The sequence below is a fragment of the Heliangelus exortis genome, chromosome 1 (assembly GCF_036169615.1).
Source record: "Heliangelus exortis chromosome 1, bHelExo1.hap1, whole genome shotgun sequence".
Lineage (NCBI taxonomy): Eukaryota > Metazoa > Chordata > Aves > Apodiformes > Trochilidae > Heliangelus > Heliangelus exortis.
Window position 1 is genome coordinate 27946966 of NC_092422.1, and position 17411 is coordinate 27964376.

The 17411-nt window shown below is 41.5% G+C and overlaps 1 protein-coding gene across 6 annotated transcripts in view; it reads left to right on the forward strand.

Moving 5' to 3' along the window:
* The first annotated feature begins 1145 nt into the window (after positions 1 to 1145).
* RCBTB2 (RCC1 and BTB domain containing protein 2) overlaps positions 1146 to 17411 on the forward strand; it is a 42663-nt gene continuing 26397 nt past the window's right edge. For 2 of the 6 annotated variants that reach the window (XM_071739181.1, XM_071739227.1), the window contains exons 1-2: positions 1167 to 1255; positions 11083 to 11146. In XM_071739181.1, the coding sequence (XP_071595282.1) occupies positions 11105 to 11146 (42 nt within the window). In that variant the 5' untranslated portion in view covers positions 1167 to 1255; positions 11083 to 11104. Of the gene's footprint in view, positions 1256 to 11082; positions 11147 to 13359; positions 13446 to 17411 lie in introns of all 6 variants that reach the window. The other 4 variants (XM_071739188.1, XM_071739196.1, XM_071739206.1 and 1 more) reach the window with 4 other exon arrangements.

Genomic DNA, 17411 nt, shown 5'->3' on the forward strand with positions numbered 1-17411 from the left:
TAGGACTTAGGGATATGGCTTAGCTAGGGCCTCGTCAGGTTAATGTTAAGTTAATAGTTGGACTTGATGATTTTGAAGGTCTTTTCCAACCAAGGTAAATCCGTGATTCTGTGATACATGAAGAACAGGATAAAAGGCACATGTATCAAGTGAGAACATCATACAATGCAGTAAGTATGGAGACTATATTGACCCCACTCCTTCAGGAACTATGAGGACAGGTTTTGCCACTTTAGGTACTTGTACAAGCCTCATTTTTTGGACATCCAAAATCTTGTAGCCAAGTACATCAATCTTCAGAATATCAAACCATCTTTATGAGGCTGAGTCCCAAAAGAGAAACTGAGACCAGGGAGACAAGGGAATTCAGTTCTTTGACAGAAGATCAGTTCCTTAGCCTCAGAGCAAACTTTCTTCTCCTGAATAAGGTTCCCATAGGAATAAGCCAACAGTATCATTGAATACCACAGCAAAGGTCTCCTGAACATAAACAGCAAGACAGCGAGGTATTCACACACACAAGGTAAGAGACATAACCAAGTGAAAACAGCCAAGCTGCTGCTTTCAGGAAAACTTTTAAAGTCCATTCCCTTTGGGAGCATTTAGTTTTGGAGATAAGCATTAGGAGAAACAGAAATATACTTATATCCCTCATATCCCTATCATATGTTGCCTTTGGGAACAAATAAGCGATTTCTCACTGGAAGACGTTGCACAGCAATATTTGACATTTGCTGAACAGTCGTCCCTGATGCTGTGCCTCTCACCACGTGTTGTTGTCGTGTTGTATTTCGGCCCAGGGAACAGCCTGAGGCTGGTGGAAGGTGGTGTTACCTCCCTCAGTGCCCTGCTCACCAGGAGCCCCTCAAGCCTTCCCAAGGCGGCCACACCACCCAAAGCGACGGCGCTTGGCAAGAGAGGATACGGAGGGTCTTCCCTCCGCCCCTCCCGGCTTCTCTGGGCCTCTCCTCGGCCCCACCTCCGCACCCTCGGGCAGACACAAACCACTCTCCAGCCGGGGCCGCCCACAGCCGGGCCGCCTTCCCAGCAGCCGTATCCCGGCCGGGCTGGGAGGGCCGATGCCGGGGCTCTCCCCGCTGCAGCTGCTGCAGTAGGTGGATCCCTGGGAGGTGCCAACCCTCTTCCCTCCCCCGCTCCCTCCCTCCCTCCCTCGGCGGCTGCGGAGGCGTCTGAACGCGGGGGAATCTTCCCCCTGTCTCATCGCAGGGAGGAGGAGCCGCCGCTTACGGGGAAAGTAAGCGACAGGGGAAGGGGATCGCCGCCACCCTGACTGACCCCCGGCCCCCTTCAGCGGGCAGAGCACTGCGCACCTCCCCGCGGAGGAGAGCGGAGGCGACGCAGCCTCAGCTGCCGGGCGGGCCGTGGCGGGGGAGGGGACTGGCGGGGCGGGCTGGGCTGGGCTGGGCTCTCCATCGTTTCCCGGTGGCGGGGCGGGGCGGAGAGGGTGGCCCTGGGGTGCCACCGGGTTGGGGGCCTGCGAGCTTCTGGGCTTGCAGATGGTTCTGGGCATGATGGGTTTCCTTCCGCTGGCCGTCTGGTGGCCGCCCCACCCGTGGGCAGAGGGGGAGAGCGGGAGTAGGCAGGGTGCTCCGGGCCGCTGTGGGGTGGTGTTGCCCTCGGTGCCCCTTCCCGGGCACCCGGTGTGTGCATGGCGGGCACCCGGGGCTTGGGGCTTCGGGCAGGGGTCAGGTTTGTGTAGCGATGCAGAGGTCTCCGTCCGTAAGTGTGCAGAGAGGGGTGTGGAGCTCTCGGTGCGCTTGAGGAGCTGAGCTTCGTGGCTAAGTTGCATTTGGAGTGAAGGGAAAGAATATTTGGGGAAGCCGAGGTTTGTTAATGTGCGGGAGATGGGAGATTGTTAACCGTGTATCCTTGGGACTTCTAATAGTGATGGATATAAAGAGAGAGAACAATTAGCAAAAGGATTTCACTACAGGTTCCAAGCTGATTGTGGTCTGTAGACTGCTGTGTTGTGCACCATTTGGGCTGAACTAATGGATGTTAAAAGGTGACATAGGGTAAAGGAGATATGGAGAAATAATGATCCTGCTGGAAAGAGTTAATTCTGGCCAGGTATGAGAAATGAATGTTACAGAATGACACTAGATGTGAACCCTGTGATGAACCGTAAAGTAATAGAAAGAGATTATGTGGATAAAAAAAGCCTAGTGTGTCATTCCTTTGAGGAAAACAAATACTAAGAGCTTGTGATGGTGTCTGCCCTGGGCCACAAAGGTTGGATTTGGGTAAATGTATCACTTACCTCCAGGAATTACATCACAGGTGGATTTCTTTCTTAGATATAGATAACAGTATCATTTGGGAAGGATGTGTAGTGATCCAGTTGTTCGTACATATAGATGCTTAGTAAGGTGAGATGTTTGGTAAGGTGAGCTTACCAAAAAAAAAGCACCAAATTGCTTTAGACTCGCTCAGTAAGTAGTGTGAGAAATTCTCAGGAAAGCTCAGGGTTTTGATTCTAGAGCCAGTCCTGTTCAATATATTTATCAATGATCTGCATGCCAGACTTGAATGCACCACTAGCGAGTTTGCTGATGGTACCAAACTGGGAGGTGTTGTTGACTCTTGAGGGACAAGAGGCCTTGCAGAGTGACATACGTTGGAGAATGGGGACACAATGGAATGAAATGTAACCAGTCCAAATGCCATATTCTGCACCTAAAATGGAGGAACACTGTGCACTGGGAGAGAAGTGACTGGACAGCAGCCCAGCTGGAAGGGATCTGGCGGTGCTGGTCTGCAGCAGGCTCAGTGCATGTGCCCTGGAAGCCAGGTGGACAAAAAGCATCTTAGGGTGCATCAAACATAGCATGACAAGCCTGTCAAAAGAGGTGATTATCCTGCTGGATTTGGCATTATTGAGGCCTCAAGTGGCCTCATCTTGAGTAATATGAGCAGTTCTGGGCCCCACAATTGAAGAAGTGTGTGAAGGTCTGGAAATTTGTTTCTGGAGGAAGGCAACAAAGCTGGTGAAAGGGCTGGAAGGCTTGTCCTTTGGGTTGCAGCTAAGGACTTGGTCTCATTTGGAGAAAAGGAAGCTGAGGGGTAAGATCATCGCTCTCCACAGCTTTCTGAGGAGGGGAAGTGGATAGGGAAGGTGCTGAGCTCTTCTCCCTGAGTTCCAGTGATAGGCCATGTGAGAAAGGTTCAAAGCTGCACCAGGGGAGGTTTAGACTGGACATGAAGAGACATTTATTTGCTGAGAGGGTGGTCAAACACTGGCACAAGCTTACTAGGGAGCTGGTGAGTGCCTCAACCTGTCAGTAGTTAAGAGGTATTTGGACAAAGTCCCATTAATAGCATGCTTTGATTTTTTGATAAGCCCTGAATTGGTCAGGTATTTGGATTAGGTGATTGTTGTAGGTCCTTTTCTCTCAAATAATCTGGCCTTTTCTATTAGTCAGCTTGTGATATTGGACTGCATTTTTATTTGATTAAATATATATAAATAAATAGAGGAGTAAACAGAGGTAGGTTTGAAATTTTCAGTTTCAGAAGGGCGACCTTTTAAAAATCAAGAGCATGAATTCGTGATGTTACTTGTGCTGGAGTTATGAGGGCCCTAGAAGCAAAGAAGGTACAAAGCTGTTTTATGCCAGAGGTAGAATCTACTTGGTATTTATATAAGAAAAATAAAAGGGGAAATCTCTGTTGAAAAGAATTTTTTTACCTATCTCATAAGGGATTTTAGGAATAAAGACTAGAAAAAGGATGGATAAGGAAAGAAAAGTATAGGAGATAAGGTACAGTTCTAAAATGGAGATTGACAAAAATAATTCTGAGATAGACAATTTAGGTTCTTTAATCATGTAAGTAAAAACAAGAATAGAAGTAAGACCACTGAGTGATAAAATTAATGTAAAATAACCTTGGAATCATGATGCATATGATCTGTTGCAGTTTGGAGACACTACTGCAGTGGGTAGACTGAATATTAAATGCTTAAACTTACACTGCAAAGAATAACATTTTGTCTCTTAATTCTTTTCTAGCAGTTAGGAAACTTTTGTTAAGTCTAATCCAATCTCTTAATGTTGGTCAGTCCCAGCACCTGTTAAATACCTGTTAAGTAGGTTAAATAGACTGTTAAATACCCAGATGGACAGTTACAGAGTCACTTGCTCATGGAGGAAGTAAGATAACTTTTCTTTCATAACTCCCTCTTCTGAAAGATACCAAATCTTTTTCTGCAGGCATCTCTAACTATAGAAGTTTAAAATGTCAGTGTTCTCAGCTCTCTTTATGTAATACCCAGTCTGTGTGTGTGTGTGTCCAGATGTGTATTTGTTGTATGTACCTTAGGCAAATCCTGGTTTTGTGTCAAGGAAAGAAAGCACCATCATCCCACCATGGGAAGTCTTCTGGCTGGTGCCCAGTGTCACAGGCAAGTGTAGCTACAGCCAAACTCTGTCTTGAAAAACTTCCTGAAAAAACTTCTCATGTAGATCTACATCCACCATGTAGATCTCTCACCTGTAGGAAGGAGCCCTTGGTCACAGACCCAGGCTCTGATGTGTGGAAAGACTGGGTTAAACTGAAGTAAGCAAGAAATGCAGGAAAGAAAGCCAGGTGTGGTTTGGTAATGCTTGTGGGCTTGCTTAGGGTTCTTATTAAGGCTTAGGATGTTCTAGAACATAGATTTTAGAAGTTAAATCTTTTTAGTCTAAATGAGTCTAGAAGGATCTTCTGTGTAAGGAAGTGATTAAAGGTGAGCCTTGTACATGGTGTATCCTGAACTTCTTGGTGACCTGTTAGTGTTTCTTAAATTCTTAAAGCTTTAGTATTTTCTGTACTAAGATTATATAGGATTATAAAAATATAATAGCTGTTTATTTCACATATTTATTGCCTTGTTTTGTTCTGTTATATGGGTTATATTTTTAATAAAGTTATTTTCAATCCAAATCTTTGGAACACTTTTTTCCCCTAAAGCTGGTTCCTTGAACTCTCAGGTTGGAAGGTCAAAATGAAGAATGAGAATTAAGTTTCAATTCTAACACGTCAATTATATGGTAAATTTTATAGCATTTAAAATAGACAAGAGCTAACAATTGCATTAGTTATATTTGTTTGTGTGTGCGTGTGGTTTAGGGGAACTGAAGTGTGTTTAGAGTTTGGGTAACAATTCAACAAAGAGAAAGAGCTTTTTAAGTTAATTCTCTGAAAATCTTGGATCAGCCACTTTTAGAAAGTGAACAAATGGGTTTTTTCTGCATCTCAGGTTAGATTTAGGTTACATTTAATTGTAAAGGTTAGATTTAGACACAGGAATCACGTCCTGTTCCCAAGAGACTTAAAAAAATATTTCATTATTTTAATGTACTTCAAGGTCTGGAGATGATGCTCATTTTTTTTTTTCCCCTTTTACTGCAGAAGTAAACCACTAATTCTGTGAAAATGCCTCCACCATCCTATAATGCTTTTTAACACTGAAGGTAGTTTTTGCATTTTTTCCATGATCTGAAATACTTCAATTGCCTTCAAAAGGTGTTTTGCACTTGTGGAAAGAAGTGTGAATATTTTGAAGTGAAAACATTTTGTGTTTGACACTTTGTTAAGAGGCTTTTTTAGCATTTAGTTATTTCAGTAAGTCTATGAGAGGCATAATTTTAGTATAAGCCTTATTACTATTTTCTAATCTTTGCATTCCTGGCTTTGATTAGTTTGTTATATAGTTTCTCTTTCTTATTAGTTGTTAGTTGCTGTATTCAGATCCTAATTTTTTTAGCCAAGTAGATGGATAGCCAAAGCTTTGAAGTTATTTTTACAGGATCACTGCAGGGCTTGTAGAATGAGAAAAGAATTTTAATTTATTTTTATTTTTTCTTTAAAGATTTTCCCTCTGGTGGATGATGATGAATTTTTTCAGTCACTTCCACTCTTGTTTCTCGCTGGTAAATAATAAACCATTCTACATCAATGGTGATGATAGACAGCAGTTCTAAAGGGAAAAAATAATTTGAATATGAATGGGAGAAATAAAGAAGCTTAAGTATGTGGTGTGCCTTGCCAGAATATAGGGAGTTTTAAAGTCCTGGATGATTTTTATAAAAATGGAATTAGTCAAATTATCTTGTTAGCCCCAAACCCCAACGTGGGTTGTTTTTTGGGGTTTTTTTGTTTTTATGTTGTTGTTTGGGTTTTTTTGTTTTTTTGTTTGTTTGTTTGTTTTTGGTTTTTTGTTTTGTTTTGGTTTTTTGGGGGGGTTTTTTGGTTTTTTTTTTTTTTTTTGAGGTGAGAGGGAGCAGTCCTGGGAATCTACATAGGATTTTTCAAAGCACTTTTGTCACTTAGGACAGAAATTTCACACCAGGCCCCAAAACTTATTTTTAAACCATTGGAGAGCTGAAAAATCATACCCTTTGTTTTTTCTTTTGTCTTCTCGTTTCTTTCAAAATATTTTTCCACAATGTCTTTGCTCTTTCTTGCAGTAATATTGAACTTGTATTGAAGGATAGTGCTGAGCATGGCTAAACAAAACAATATTCCCACTATCTTATTTGCTTGCTGTGTGCTCATGTTTTCTTTTGTGTGTTGTTTGCATCTGGTCCTTCACTGCTTTCATTCTTGGCAACTGATTTCTTTTTGGGGGTGATGCTGTTACTGAAAAAAAAGGCCTTTGTGAATAGATTTCAAGCACCAGTCTCCAGAGCAGCATCCTGCATGCAGATGGACCACTTGTAACTTTAGTGGAGTCGTGCTGGAGGTCCATCCCTGGAGCCAACCAACAGGTGAAACCAAAAGATATTTGGTGTCCAAGGATGTTTTTGGCTGAAGATTTGTCTCTGGAGATAGGGATGGCAACACTGCCTTGTCTCAGATTGTTTCAATTAGAAATTTCTGTAGCAGAAATTAGAATTTCTGTAGCATCCTTACAAGGTCGAGGATGTCAAGTCTTTCAGACTGTCAGTACTTCATTTCTTGTGTTTTGGGTCTAGCCTCTAAGCTGCTTGTAGGTTTGGTGTCATGGACCAAAAAGGGGTTGGGAGAACTGTGCTTTAGTTGGAGTAGAAGGTAGCAGTTTTTTCAGTAAATCCCATACTATTTCTCAAGGGCTGCAATTTCTTGGTAATGAAAAATGCAGCATCAGTGCAAGAATGAATGACATGCTGAGTGCTGTTAGTTTGTTATCAGCACTGGACAAACTAGTGGCATGTCATCGTTTGTACATGAGGAAGGAAGATAATTTAGAAAACTCATGACTTCTGAGAAGGAAAATGTAGTTTGTTCAGTAGCAATAACTGTTGGTAATATTACTGTTTTGTCCTCTCTTGCAAGATCACTTGGACAAGTTAGCATAATTTAGTGACTGTTCTGATAGGAAACTGCTGAGAAATCAAAAATATCAGAGGTGGTTAGATTCCTTTCCTAGTAAGTCCCTTTTTTCTGGGTCTTTTTCCTCGTGATCTTTCCTAACCTGGTGGTTAGAGTCCTTGGTCCAGACAGACCTTTGATTCAGCAGATGATGTGTCTGAATGCCAGAATTAAGAGGGAGAAAATACTAAGTGGAGTTCTGAAATTTTTTGTTTGCTTGCCAAGTTCCTATTGAGAGAATCTACAAGAATGTTGACAGGCAAATGAGTCAGTGAACCTCTTCAAATATTCAGGATGAAACAGTCTTAGACTGCTGCTACAACTTTACTATTAGAACTACCACTTGTGTTCCTTAACTCAGTCTTATCTGTACTGTGGAAGCATCTGTGCCTTACCTTAGGATGTGTAATGGTTGGATCAAAACAGTGGTTAGAACTTTCAGATTCCAACACCTAAACTCGGACTGCCAGAGTACTTAAATTGTACTTGGATTCCAGATAAGAGACTTGTGGAAGTTTAATATAAATATTTGTATATTTCCGCAAGACATGGATGTTTACCATGATGAAATCTCCTCCTTTAGATCTGCACTTGAGCATATTTTTTTTAACAGCTAGTGAAAATGTGTATTAAGTTTTAATACATGAGAAGTATTGTGCTTACCTTTTTACTTTTTTTGAAGTATTTTTTTTAATGGAGTTGGTACCTATTTTAAAGTAATATTTCATAGCAATTATACATTTATTGCGGGATTTAGCAGATGAATAACCCAAATAACTTGTCTGAAATAGCTAGGATGTGTTTTTCTTCTGTGCCTGAAGTACTAAAATACACAGGATTTTATCTTTTAATTTTTGGTAAAAATATTGTTTTTTCTTTGCTTCACACTCTGCATATGCAATGGTTTTTTTACTTAGGCACATATTCACTGGAATTTTAAAAGTACACAGGTAAGAAGGATTCTTAGGCAGGCCTAAGGATACTTTTTTTGTCTGTCTTTATTTTCAGGATCCCAGAGTGAATATGTGCTCTGAAATCAATTGCAGTTTTTTAGAAAGAACATCTTTGGAGATGCAGATGTGGCAATCAGTATGTACTTTTATTAGGCTACATGAATTTGAATGATAGAACAAATGGGTGTAATTTGAGCCATCCCATGTACTCCTTTAGGGCTGCTCAGAAATAAAGTGTTTGTGTTTGCAGAACAGCTTAAAGAATAGAATTGTGGGGCAGTCAGCTCTTAGTTATGTATCTTTCATATAAAACCACTGTCTTTTACCCCCTCCTCTTTTACCCTTTTACCCCCCACCCCTGGAGGTGTTCAAGACTGTGTTGGACAGGGGTTGGGCTTAGATGATCTTTAAGGTCCTTGCAACCCAAACTATCTTGTTATATGATTCTATGATAAAACATATTGTAACTTTTTACCTGTGAGGACATGTAAGTGATATTTGTTCTGGAAAACTTAGTGCAAATTGGTCGGCATGTTTGGGGGACTCTGAAAAAGTGGTAGGATAGAAAACTTTTCCTTAGGTAAGTGCAAGAGTCCATCCTAATGTATATTTCTTTACATTAACAAACTGCTTTTAACATCATGCTGTGCTTTTGTCTAAACAGAAGCAACTGAACTGATACATTAGAACTTGAAAAATTGTGAATATGAGTTTGTGTCAAATGGCTTGAGGAAGTCAATGCAGAATGTGGCATTAACTTAAATTAGTTCTTCATAGGTAATATGAAGATATTGAAGAATATCTTAGATAGAATATCATAGATAATATGAAGAATATGATAACTTCTTCATAACTTCATAGATAATAGTTATTCTCTTGGGCAACGTGTCAGCCCTCAGGGCTGAGTGTAGGCTAAGGATGGCCAAGAAGTGGGTAACATAGATCAGCATTGCTAGAGAGTGCTGGAAATTGATGCTGCAAAATACTGGATAGACTTAATGTTCAGTTTCACAGTAGGACTGCTCACATACTTGAAATATTACAGAATTGTAGTTCAGTAATACAGTCCTCTGGTTTAAACAGAGATAATGTACACAAAATCACCTGGTTGCATCTCTGTTGCTTGAACACTTTGTATGTTAAAGACAATAAGAAAGTAAGGAAGCACTGAACAGCAAGAGCTTGACAAGTTACCTTTTAGCCCTTGAACTGTGAATCCTGGCAAATGTCTTTGTGTGTTTATTGAGGGCTCTGTTCAGTTGCTTACACTTAACTTGTATGGTGCCATTTAGTTTTTAGCTGTGGTCTGGGTACCCCATAGGTCCTGTCTGACAGCCCCGGGGGGTGTTGGGGATCCCCAGGTTCAGCTCAAAGTAGATGCTAATGCAAGGCCAACTGAGTCAGCCATGTAGTCCTTTCTACTTGAAAGGGAATATGACTTATCTTCAAGTTTTTTCAACTTGGTAGTGTGTTTGAACCTTAAGCTTTCAGTTCAACACAGACAAGAAATTAGCTGGAGTTTAACACATGAGCTGAATTTATCATTTAATGTCTCAGAGGAGCTGTATAAACCATCCTATGTTTATGTAGATTTGTGGGGCTTGTTAAAGCATGTGTTGAACAGTGGGAATATTCAGTATAATTAAGCTGCAGCAATTGTTTGCTATTTTGTCTCAAGTAAATAAAACCAATCTTTGTTCAGTAAATAAAATCATATTTTTTAAAAGCATTAGCCTTTATAATATTTAAATCATATGAATTTCATATATTCTATTTCCTTAGCTTAAGTTATGGCACAAAGTCTTACAGAAGGCATGTTTACTAGTAAGTTAGGTAGTTTTATAAAGCTACATTTGATATTTCTTTTCAAGTGTGGTATGCCTCTGAAAAGTAAAAAAGTAAAATTGTAACTTTTTGTTTGTTGTGTTACTCTGCTTGTACTCAGAATCTTACAGATAGTAAATTTTCAGTGAAAAGTGAACAACCTTTAGCAATGGCTTAAATAATAAACCTCAAATAATATGATGTGTACAAGTTTCCCACTTGAGTAGAAGCAGCTTGCACAGCCTCAGAGCTGGTTGAAGTTTTACTGAAAATGGACTTGCACAGTTTTATGTTAAGAAATAATTCAAGGGTAGTACAAGAGTTGTGATTATTAATCTTCAAGAATATATGTGTATAAATATGCAAGAAACACCTGATCTGAAAATGTATTTCTTTTGATGATGCTTAGAAAGTATTTTACAGGGCTGGCAATACTTTCTGAAACAAAATGAGTATTTTAACAATTCTCAGTAAACCAAAAAAGATCCAAATGTATTCCTAACATTAGTTTCCTGAATGGAACTGGGATATTTCAAGGCTTAAACCAGAAATTAAAAGCTCTGAGCATCCTTTATCTTTCCTGAAAGAAATGTCATGAAAAATTACATCAACAAGTTTCTAAATTCATTTTTACTGCAATAAGAAGACATTGGAGTATTGTGTTTAATAAAATTTATTTCTTTCCCATCATAGTCTGATCAATTTTACTATTTAATTTTGCTTCTTATTTAGCTAAGATTTCTTTCTTTGGATAAGAATACAGAAGAGCAGAGTCTGTAACTGATCACTCTACAATTGAATATAATACCAAAATTACCTGAGCTTTGTGTTTCCTGCTTTCTCAGCACACAGAAGCAGATAATTTTGGCTTAATATTAAATGTGTATCATTCCATAAAATATTGCTGCAGCAATATGATACAGCAATTTTAACTTTAGTTCTTTCTCTGCAGGGGGACACAAGCACAAATCCATATGGAGGATGAATCTCCTCCTTCCCAAGGAGTCAGTACCAAGGTCAGAGTGTGAATTTTTATTGACAATTCTGCTCTACTCAAAAGGGAGAAGTTTGGTTATATTTAGCAGTAACTTGGTACATGCTGGTAGCTTTCCAGATAAACAGAAAGCCAAAACTATAGCCAGGAAAATGATACTTGTGAAAGAAATGTTGTGTTGTTCTAAAATATATTAGAAGAACAATGTATTAATTTCGCTGAGTTACTCCTTGGGCTTACAAGGTTGGTTTAATTTTGTATAAAGTTCTGATGTTATGTGTTGCAGCCTAATGTTTCAACAATATAAACTTGTTAGAATTAACTTTCATAGCAAAACCAAAATCGGTATCCTAAGTGTTTCCTTGAGTGCTTGTTGTGAGAGTGTTTGATTTTTTTTTTTCCTTCAATGAAAGAAATGCTGCTGCTTGGTGTGTTTTTTTAACCTGTCAATGATGGGGTAAAAAAAGAGTGCTTTGTGGAAGGAGGTTACAGAAAAAAACTTTTCTACTTAAGCTTAATACATTCTAACATACTGCTCTTGGAATTAGAGCCCACATATAAAGAAACCAGTATGTCCTTCCAGTAATGAAATCTGTACATTTGAAGGACACCCTGGCTGTCTTGAACCTCAGGCTTCATCAGTCTTGTGCAAAAGTGGGATGCAGCTTTGTTGATGAGTCTGTGATGCTTTCATTATTCATTACCATATTTTTGAAATACTTAAAATCCTCCATGGAATAAATACTAGCCTTTTAAAGTAAAACAGATTGTTCTGTGAACAGCAGATGAATACAGCCTGATTCCATATGGATTCATGTCCTTTGTGTCTTAAAAGCCTGCTATGTGTCTGTCAGTATAATGCTGGGCTGGCAATTAACCACATGAGAGATGCTCTCTATTAATCCCCTTCTTCTCCCTGATAAAGAAAGGAGAGAGAATAAGGGAAAGAGACTTATGGGTTGGAAACTAAACTACACAGCTTTAATGAAACAGTAATGATAAAAAAGGAAAAATTATTCAACGTATACAAATATATAAAAACAAACAATACCATGTTCCCCCTCCCTCTTCCCCCAGTAACTGTCATGTCCCCACCGAGGCTGCAGGGCAGCCCTGGGACAGTCCAGGCTGGACTCCTGGAGTCGGCAGCAGTTGGGAGCTGGAGGCAGGAACACACAGATTCAGGCTGGCATGGATCAGGACCACAGGCAGATGAATGGACAGAATCCTCCCAGGATGCTGAAGCAAACAGGAACAGGCGAAGGAAAGGGTAAAGGGAAGAGTGAAGAGGAAGGGGCTTGACCCTCAGGATCCCTCAAATTTATTCGGAGTATGATGCATATGGGATGGAATGCTCCATTTGGACAATTTTGGTCACCTGTCTTGTCTGCTCCTCCCTATAGGAGGGTTGCAGGTGTGACCCCTGTACTCCTTTTCTCTTTCCAGAGCATAAGATGTTCCTCAGAACTGAGCCTTGGTTCTGCAGCCCATTCTCTTGCTACAACTAGAAACATCGAGTATTACCAGTCCTAGAATCAGACACTGACTGAGAAACTTGCTGTTAATTTCAACAAGTACAGCTACTTATAGAGACTTAGCTGAAAGCAGAATTAGAAGACAGAAAATCAGCTCTATCCTGTCCCAAGCCAGGACATTCCACCCTCTATTCCATACCATTTCTGTTATGCTTGAGTCACTACTGTCTCTTGTCCCTAAATACACCTATACAGAGATTATTACTTTCTCTCTATACCAAAACCCATTGAGTTAATTTAGTCTACAATTGCAGATGTCTGTTGTAGCAGATTCTTAAGGCAAGGAACGACTGTCACAGTTCATTTCCACGGGGTTACAGATGTCATCTTTGAGGAAGTTACTGGACACCAGGCAGTGAACCAAGTTCTGGTTTCATCACCATAGCATTGTCCTGAAAAACACTTACTTAACACTGTTAGTATTATGCAACAATTCAAATAACAATAATTAATGTGGGGCTTGGATCCATGACCCCCAAAATTCCATGCTCTACTGATTCAGCCAGTCAGGGAAAAATTGGGTATTCTCATAGTGTTAGATTCCCTTGAAGTATACGTTGTACTTCTTCATCCTTCATCATCACTCACCAAGTGTGTCCAGGCTCTTGAGCAAAAACAACTCCATGAATGGGTTTGTCTTTGCCCAAAGCAGAAGAAACACAAACTGTTTTCCCCAGCAGATTCCTTTCATTCACCACAGGCACTTCAACCCCATCTACTGAATGCAGAAGATCTGACTGAGCAGGACCAGTTCGACTGATGGAACCCCAGGTGTTAACTAACCAGGTAGCTTGCCCCAAGTGCTTGTCCCAGTGTTTAAAGGTTCCACCAACCATTACCTTCAGGGTAGTTTTTAACAGTCCATTGTACTGTTCATTTTTCCCTGAGGCTGGTGTGTGACAGAGGATATGATGTACCCACTTGATACCATGTTCTTTAGCCCGGTTACTTGTAAGACTGGTTTTGAAATGAGTCCCATTGCCTGACTCAGTTCTTTCTGGTGTACCACATCTCCACAAGACTTGCTTCTCTAAGCCCAGGATGGTGTTCTGGGCTGTGGCATGAGGCACAGGATATATTTCCAGCCATCCTGTACTTTCTTCCACCATTGTCAGCACATAGCACTTACCCTGGTGGGTTTGAGGCAGTGTGATGCAGTCAATTTGCCAGGCCTCCCCATACTTATGTTTCAACCATCTCCCTCACCAAACCACAGAGGTTTCAACCTTTTGGCTTGTTTAATTGCAGTGCATATGTCACACTCCTGGATAACCTGTCCAATTGTGCCCGAAGTTAAGTCCACTCCTTGGTCATGAGCCCATCGATATGTTCCATCCCTTCCTTGATGACCTGAAGTGTCATGGGCCCACCTACCTAAAAGTAGTTCACCTTTATGGTCCCAGTCCAAATCGATTTAGAACACTTGAACATCCTCGTCTGCTTGTTGGTTGTTTTGATGTTTCTCAGTGGTTTGATGTAAAGGTTTGTGGGCAGCTATATGATGCACTTTTACATCAAGTTTCTCTAGCTGAGCAGCAATGTCTTTCCACAGTCCAGCAATCCAGATAGGTTTATCTCTACGTTGCCAGTTGTTTTGCTTCCACTGCTTTAACCACCCCCTTCAGGCATTTGCTGCCACCTGAGTCCGTATAGAGAAAGTCTCAGCTACCTTTCTTGCTCAGCAATGTCTAAAGGCAGCTGGATGGCTTTTACCTCTGCAAATTGATTTAATTCACCTTATCCTTCAGCTCTTTTTGCAGCTAGTGGTATAGGGTCCCATACAGCAGCTTTCCATCTCTGGTGGCTTCCTCCCAGATGGCAGGATCCACCAGTGCAAAGAGCATATTGTTTCTCATTCTCTGGTAGCTGGTTGTATGGTGGGGCTTCTTCAGCCCATTGTAACATTTCTTCTGGTGGCATCCCAGAGACATGCCTTCTGGCCTGTCTATAATTACTTCTAAAATTACTGGACGATTGAGTTTTCCTGTTCCAGCTCTCTGTGAGAGTAAAGCAGTCCATTTACTCCATGTAGCATCAGTGGCATGATGAAGAGACGTTCTACCTGTGTACATAAAACCCAGTACAGGTAATCAGGGCACCAGGAGGAGCTGTGCTTCAGTACCAATCACTTCCAAAGCAGCTCTAACTCCTTTATATGCAGCCAGTATCACTTTTTCAGTGGCTGTGTAGTTGGCCTCGGAGCCTTTGTAGTTCTGACCCCAGAATCCTGGAGGTTGACCTCGAGTCTCTCCTGAACATTTCTGCCTGAGGCTCCGTGTAGGATCATTCCCAGCTGTGGTGTAGAGCCCATTTTTAATGCCTGACCCTGTTTGAATTGGTCCAAGGGCCACTGCCTTCACATTCTCCTGTTTAATATATTTGAAAGCAGCTTGTTGTTCTGAGTCCTATTTTAAAGTCTTTCTTCTTTTGAGTAACCTCATAGAGAGGTTTCACAATCTGATTGTAACCAGGAACATTCATCTTCCAGAAACCAACAGTTCCTAAGAAGCACTAAGTTACCTTTTTTGTTGGTAGTTGTTGGGGCCATAGCTGTTATTTTGTTAATCACATCCATTGGGATGTAGCAATGCCCATTTTGCCACTTAATCCCAAGAATTGTATCTCTTGCACAGATCGCTTTACCTTGCTTCTTCTTACAGCAAAACCAGCTTTAGAAGAATTTGGATCATCTTCTTACCTTTCTCAAAGACTTCTTTGCTGCACCACCCTACACGATGATGTAGCTGATGTACTGTAGATGTTCTGGAGCTCCAGGGTAGTGTGGATCAGTCCATGGCAGATGGTAGGGCTGTGTTTCCACCCCTGGGGCATTCAGTTCCAGCTGTACGGGACACCCCTCCAGGTGAAAGCAAACTGTGGCCTGTACTCTGGTGCTAAAGGAATAGGAAAAAATGCATTATCAGTGTCAATAGTGGCATACCACCTGGCTGCCTTTGACTCCAGTTCATGCTGAAGTTCTAGAATATCTGTCACAGCATCACTTCATGGTGGTGTAACCTCATTTAGGCCACTGCTAACCTCCACTCTCCACAGGCTCTCTCTCTCTCTCCTGCTGATCACTCCCTGGCTCTCCAGTTGCTGGATCAGCTTGTGAGTGGGGATCAGAGCATCTCAGCTGGGATGAGGCTGTTGTTGATGCACTATCAAAGTAGCAATTGGCACCTGCTGGTCTTTGACTTTCACTGCAGAGCTTTTCACTTCATCTGTGGAAGGAGAAGCAGCAGCTGTGGCTGCAGCAGATACTCTGACAATGCTGTCTGGCTGTATCAGAGCTGTGGCCATACACGTGTGTGTGGGGAGCAGTGGCTGTGGAGGCAGAAGAAGCAGGGCTCTCTCTATGAGTGGCAGCTCTGGCTTTCCAAGCAGCATCTCTCAGTCCCAGAACAGATGTGCTCACCCTCACAGCTAGGACAGTCATCTCACTCCTCCCCAGTACAAGAGAAACATTATAACACTCAACAGGAAATTCAGAAACATAATGATACTGAAGTCATGATTACCAATAAAGTTTTCCATCTATCTCTGCATGAAATGCCACTGCACGATGTACCACACTGTATATCAGTATTAAAGACCATATCACAACTATGGTTTTTAAGCAGTGCTTGCCAAAGATAAGCCACCTAGCAATGCTAATCCTGTCTGCAAAGCAACATATGGCATAGCCTAAATACCAGAGGTACAGCATGATTGGTTCAATTTCCAACCCTTTGAAATTTCCAGAGGAAAAATTCTGATTCCCTCTCAAAAGAGCCAGCTGGGTATCCTCCCACCGGAGCTGGAATTCAATCCATTCTGGCAAATTAGTCTGATTTTGAATCTGGGCTTGAGCTAATGAGTTTAAGCCACTCTGGGTGCCATAAATCTGCCACAGTTTAACACTGGGCTGGCAATTACCTGAATGAGAGATGCTCCCTATTAATACCCTTCTTCTCCCTGATAAAGAAAGGAGAGAGAATAAGGGAAAGAGACTTATGGGTTGGAAACTAAACTACACAGCTTTAATGAAACAGTAATGATTAAAAAGGAAAAAAGTATTCAACGTATACAAATAATAAAAAAATTGTACCACATTCTCCCCCTCTTCCTCCAGTAAATCTCATGTCCCCACCGAGGCTGCAGGGCAGCCCTGGGAAAGTCCAGGCTGGACTCCTGGAGTCAGCAGCAGTCAGGAGCTGGAGGCAGGAACACACAGATTCAGGATGGCATGGATCAGGATCACAGGCAGACCAACAGACAGAATCCTCCCAGGATGCTGAAACAAACAGGAACAGGCAAAGAAGGGGTGAAGAGGAAGGGGCTTGACCCTCAGGATCCCTCAAATTTATACAAAGTATGATGCATATGGGATGGAATGCTCTGTTTGGACAATTTTGGTCACCTGTCTTGTCTGCTCCTCCCTATAGCAGGGTTGCAGGTGTGACCCCTTTACTCCTTTTCTCTTTCCAGAGCATCAGATGTTCCTCAGAACTGAGCAGAACTGAGCAGTGGCCTTGGTTCTGCAGCCCATTTCCTTGCTCCAACTAGAAACATCGAGTGTTATCAGTCCTAGAATCAGACACTGACTGAGAAACTTGCTGTTCATTTCAGCAAGTACAGCTACTTACAGAGACTTAGCTGAAAGCAGAATTAGAAGACAGAAAATCAGCTCTATCCTGGCCCAAACCAGGACAGTGTCACAGAGGACAGCATTTGCTAGGACTAGCTTGGACCTGCTTGCTTGCTGTGTTA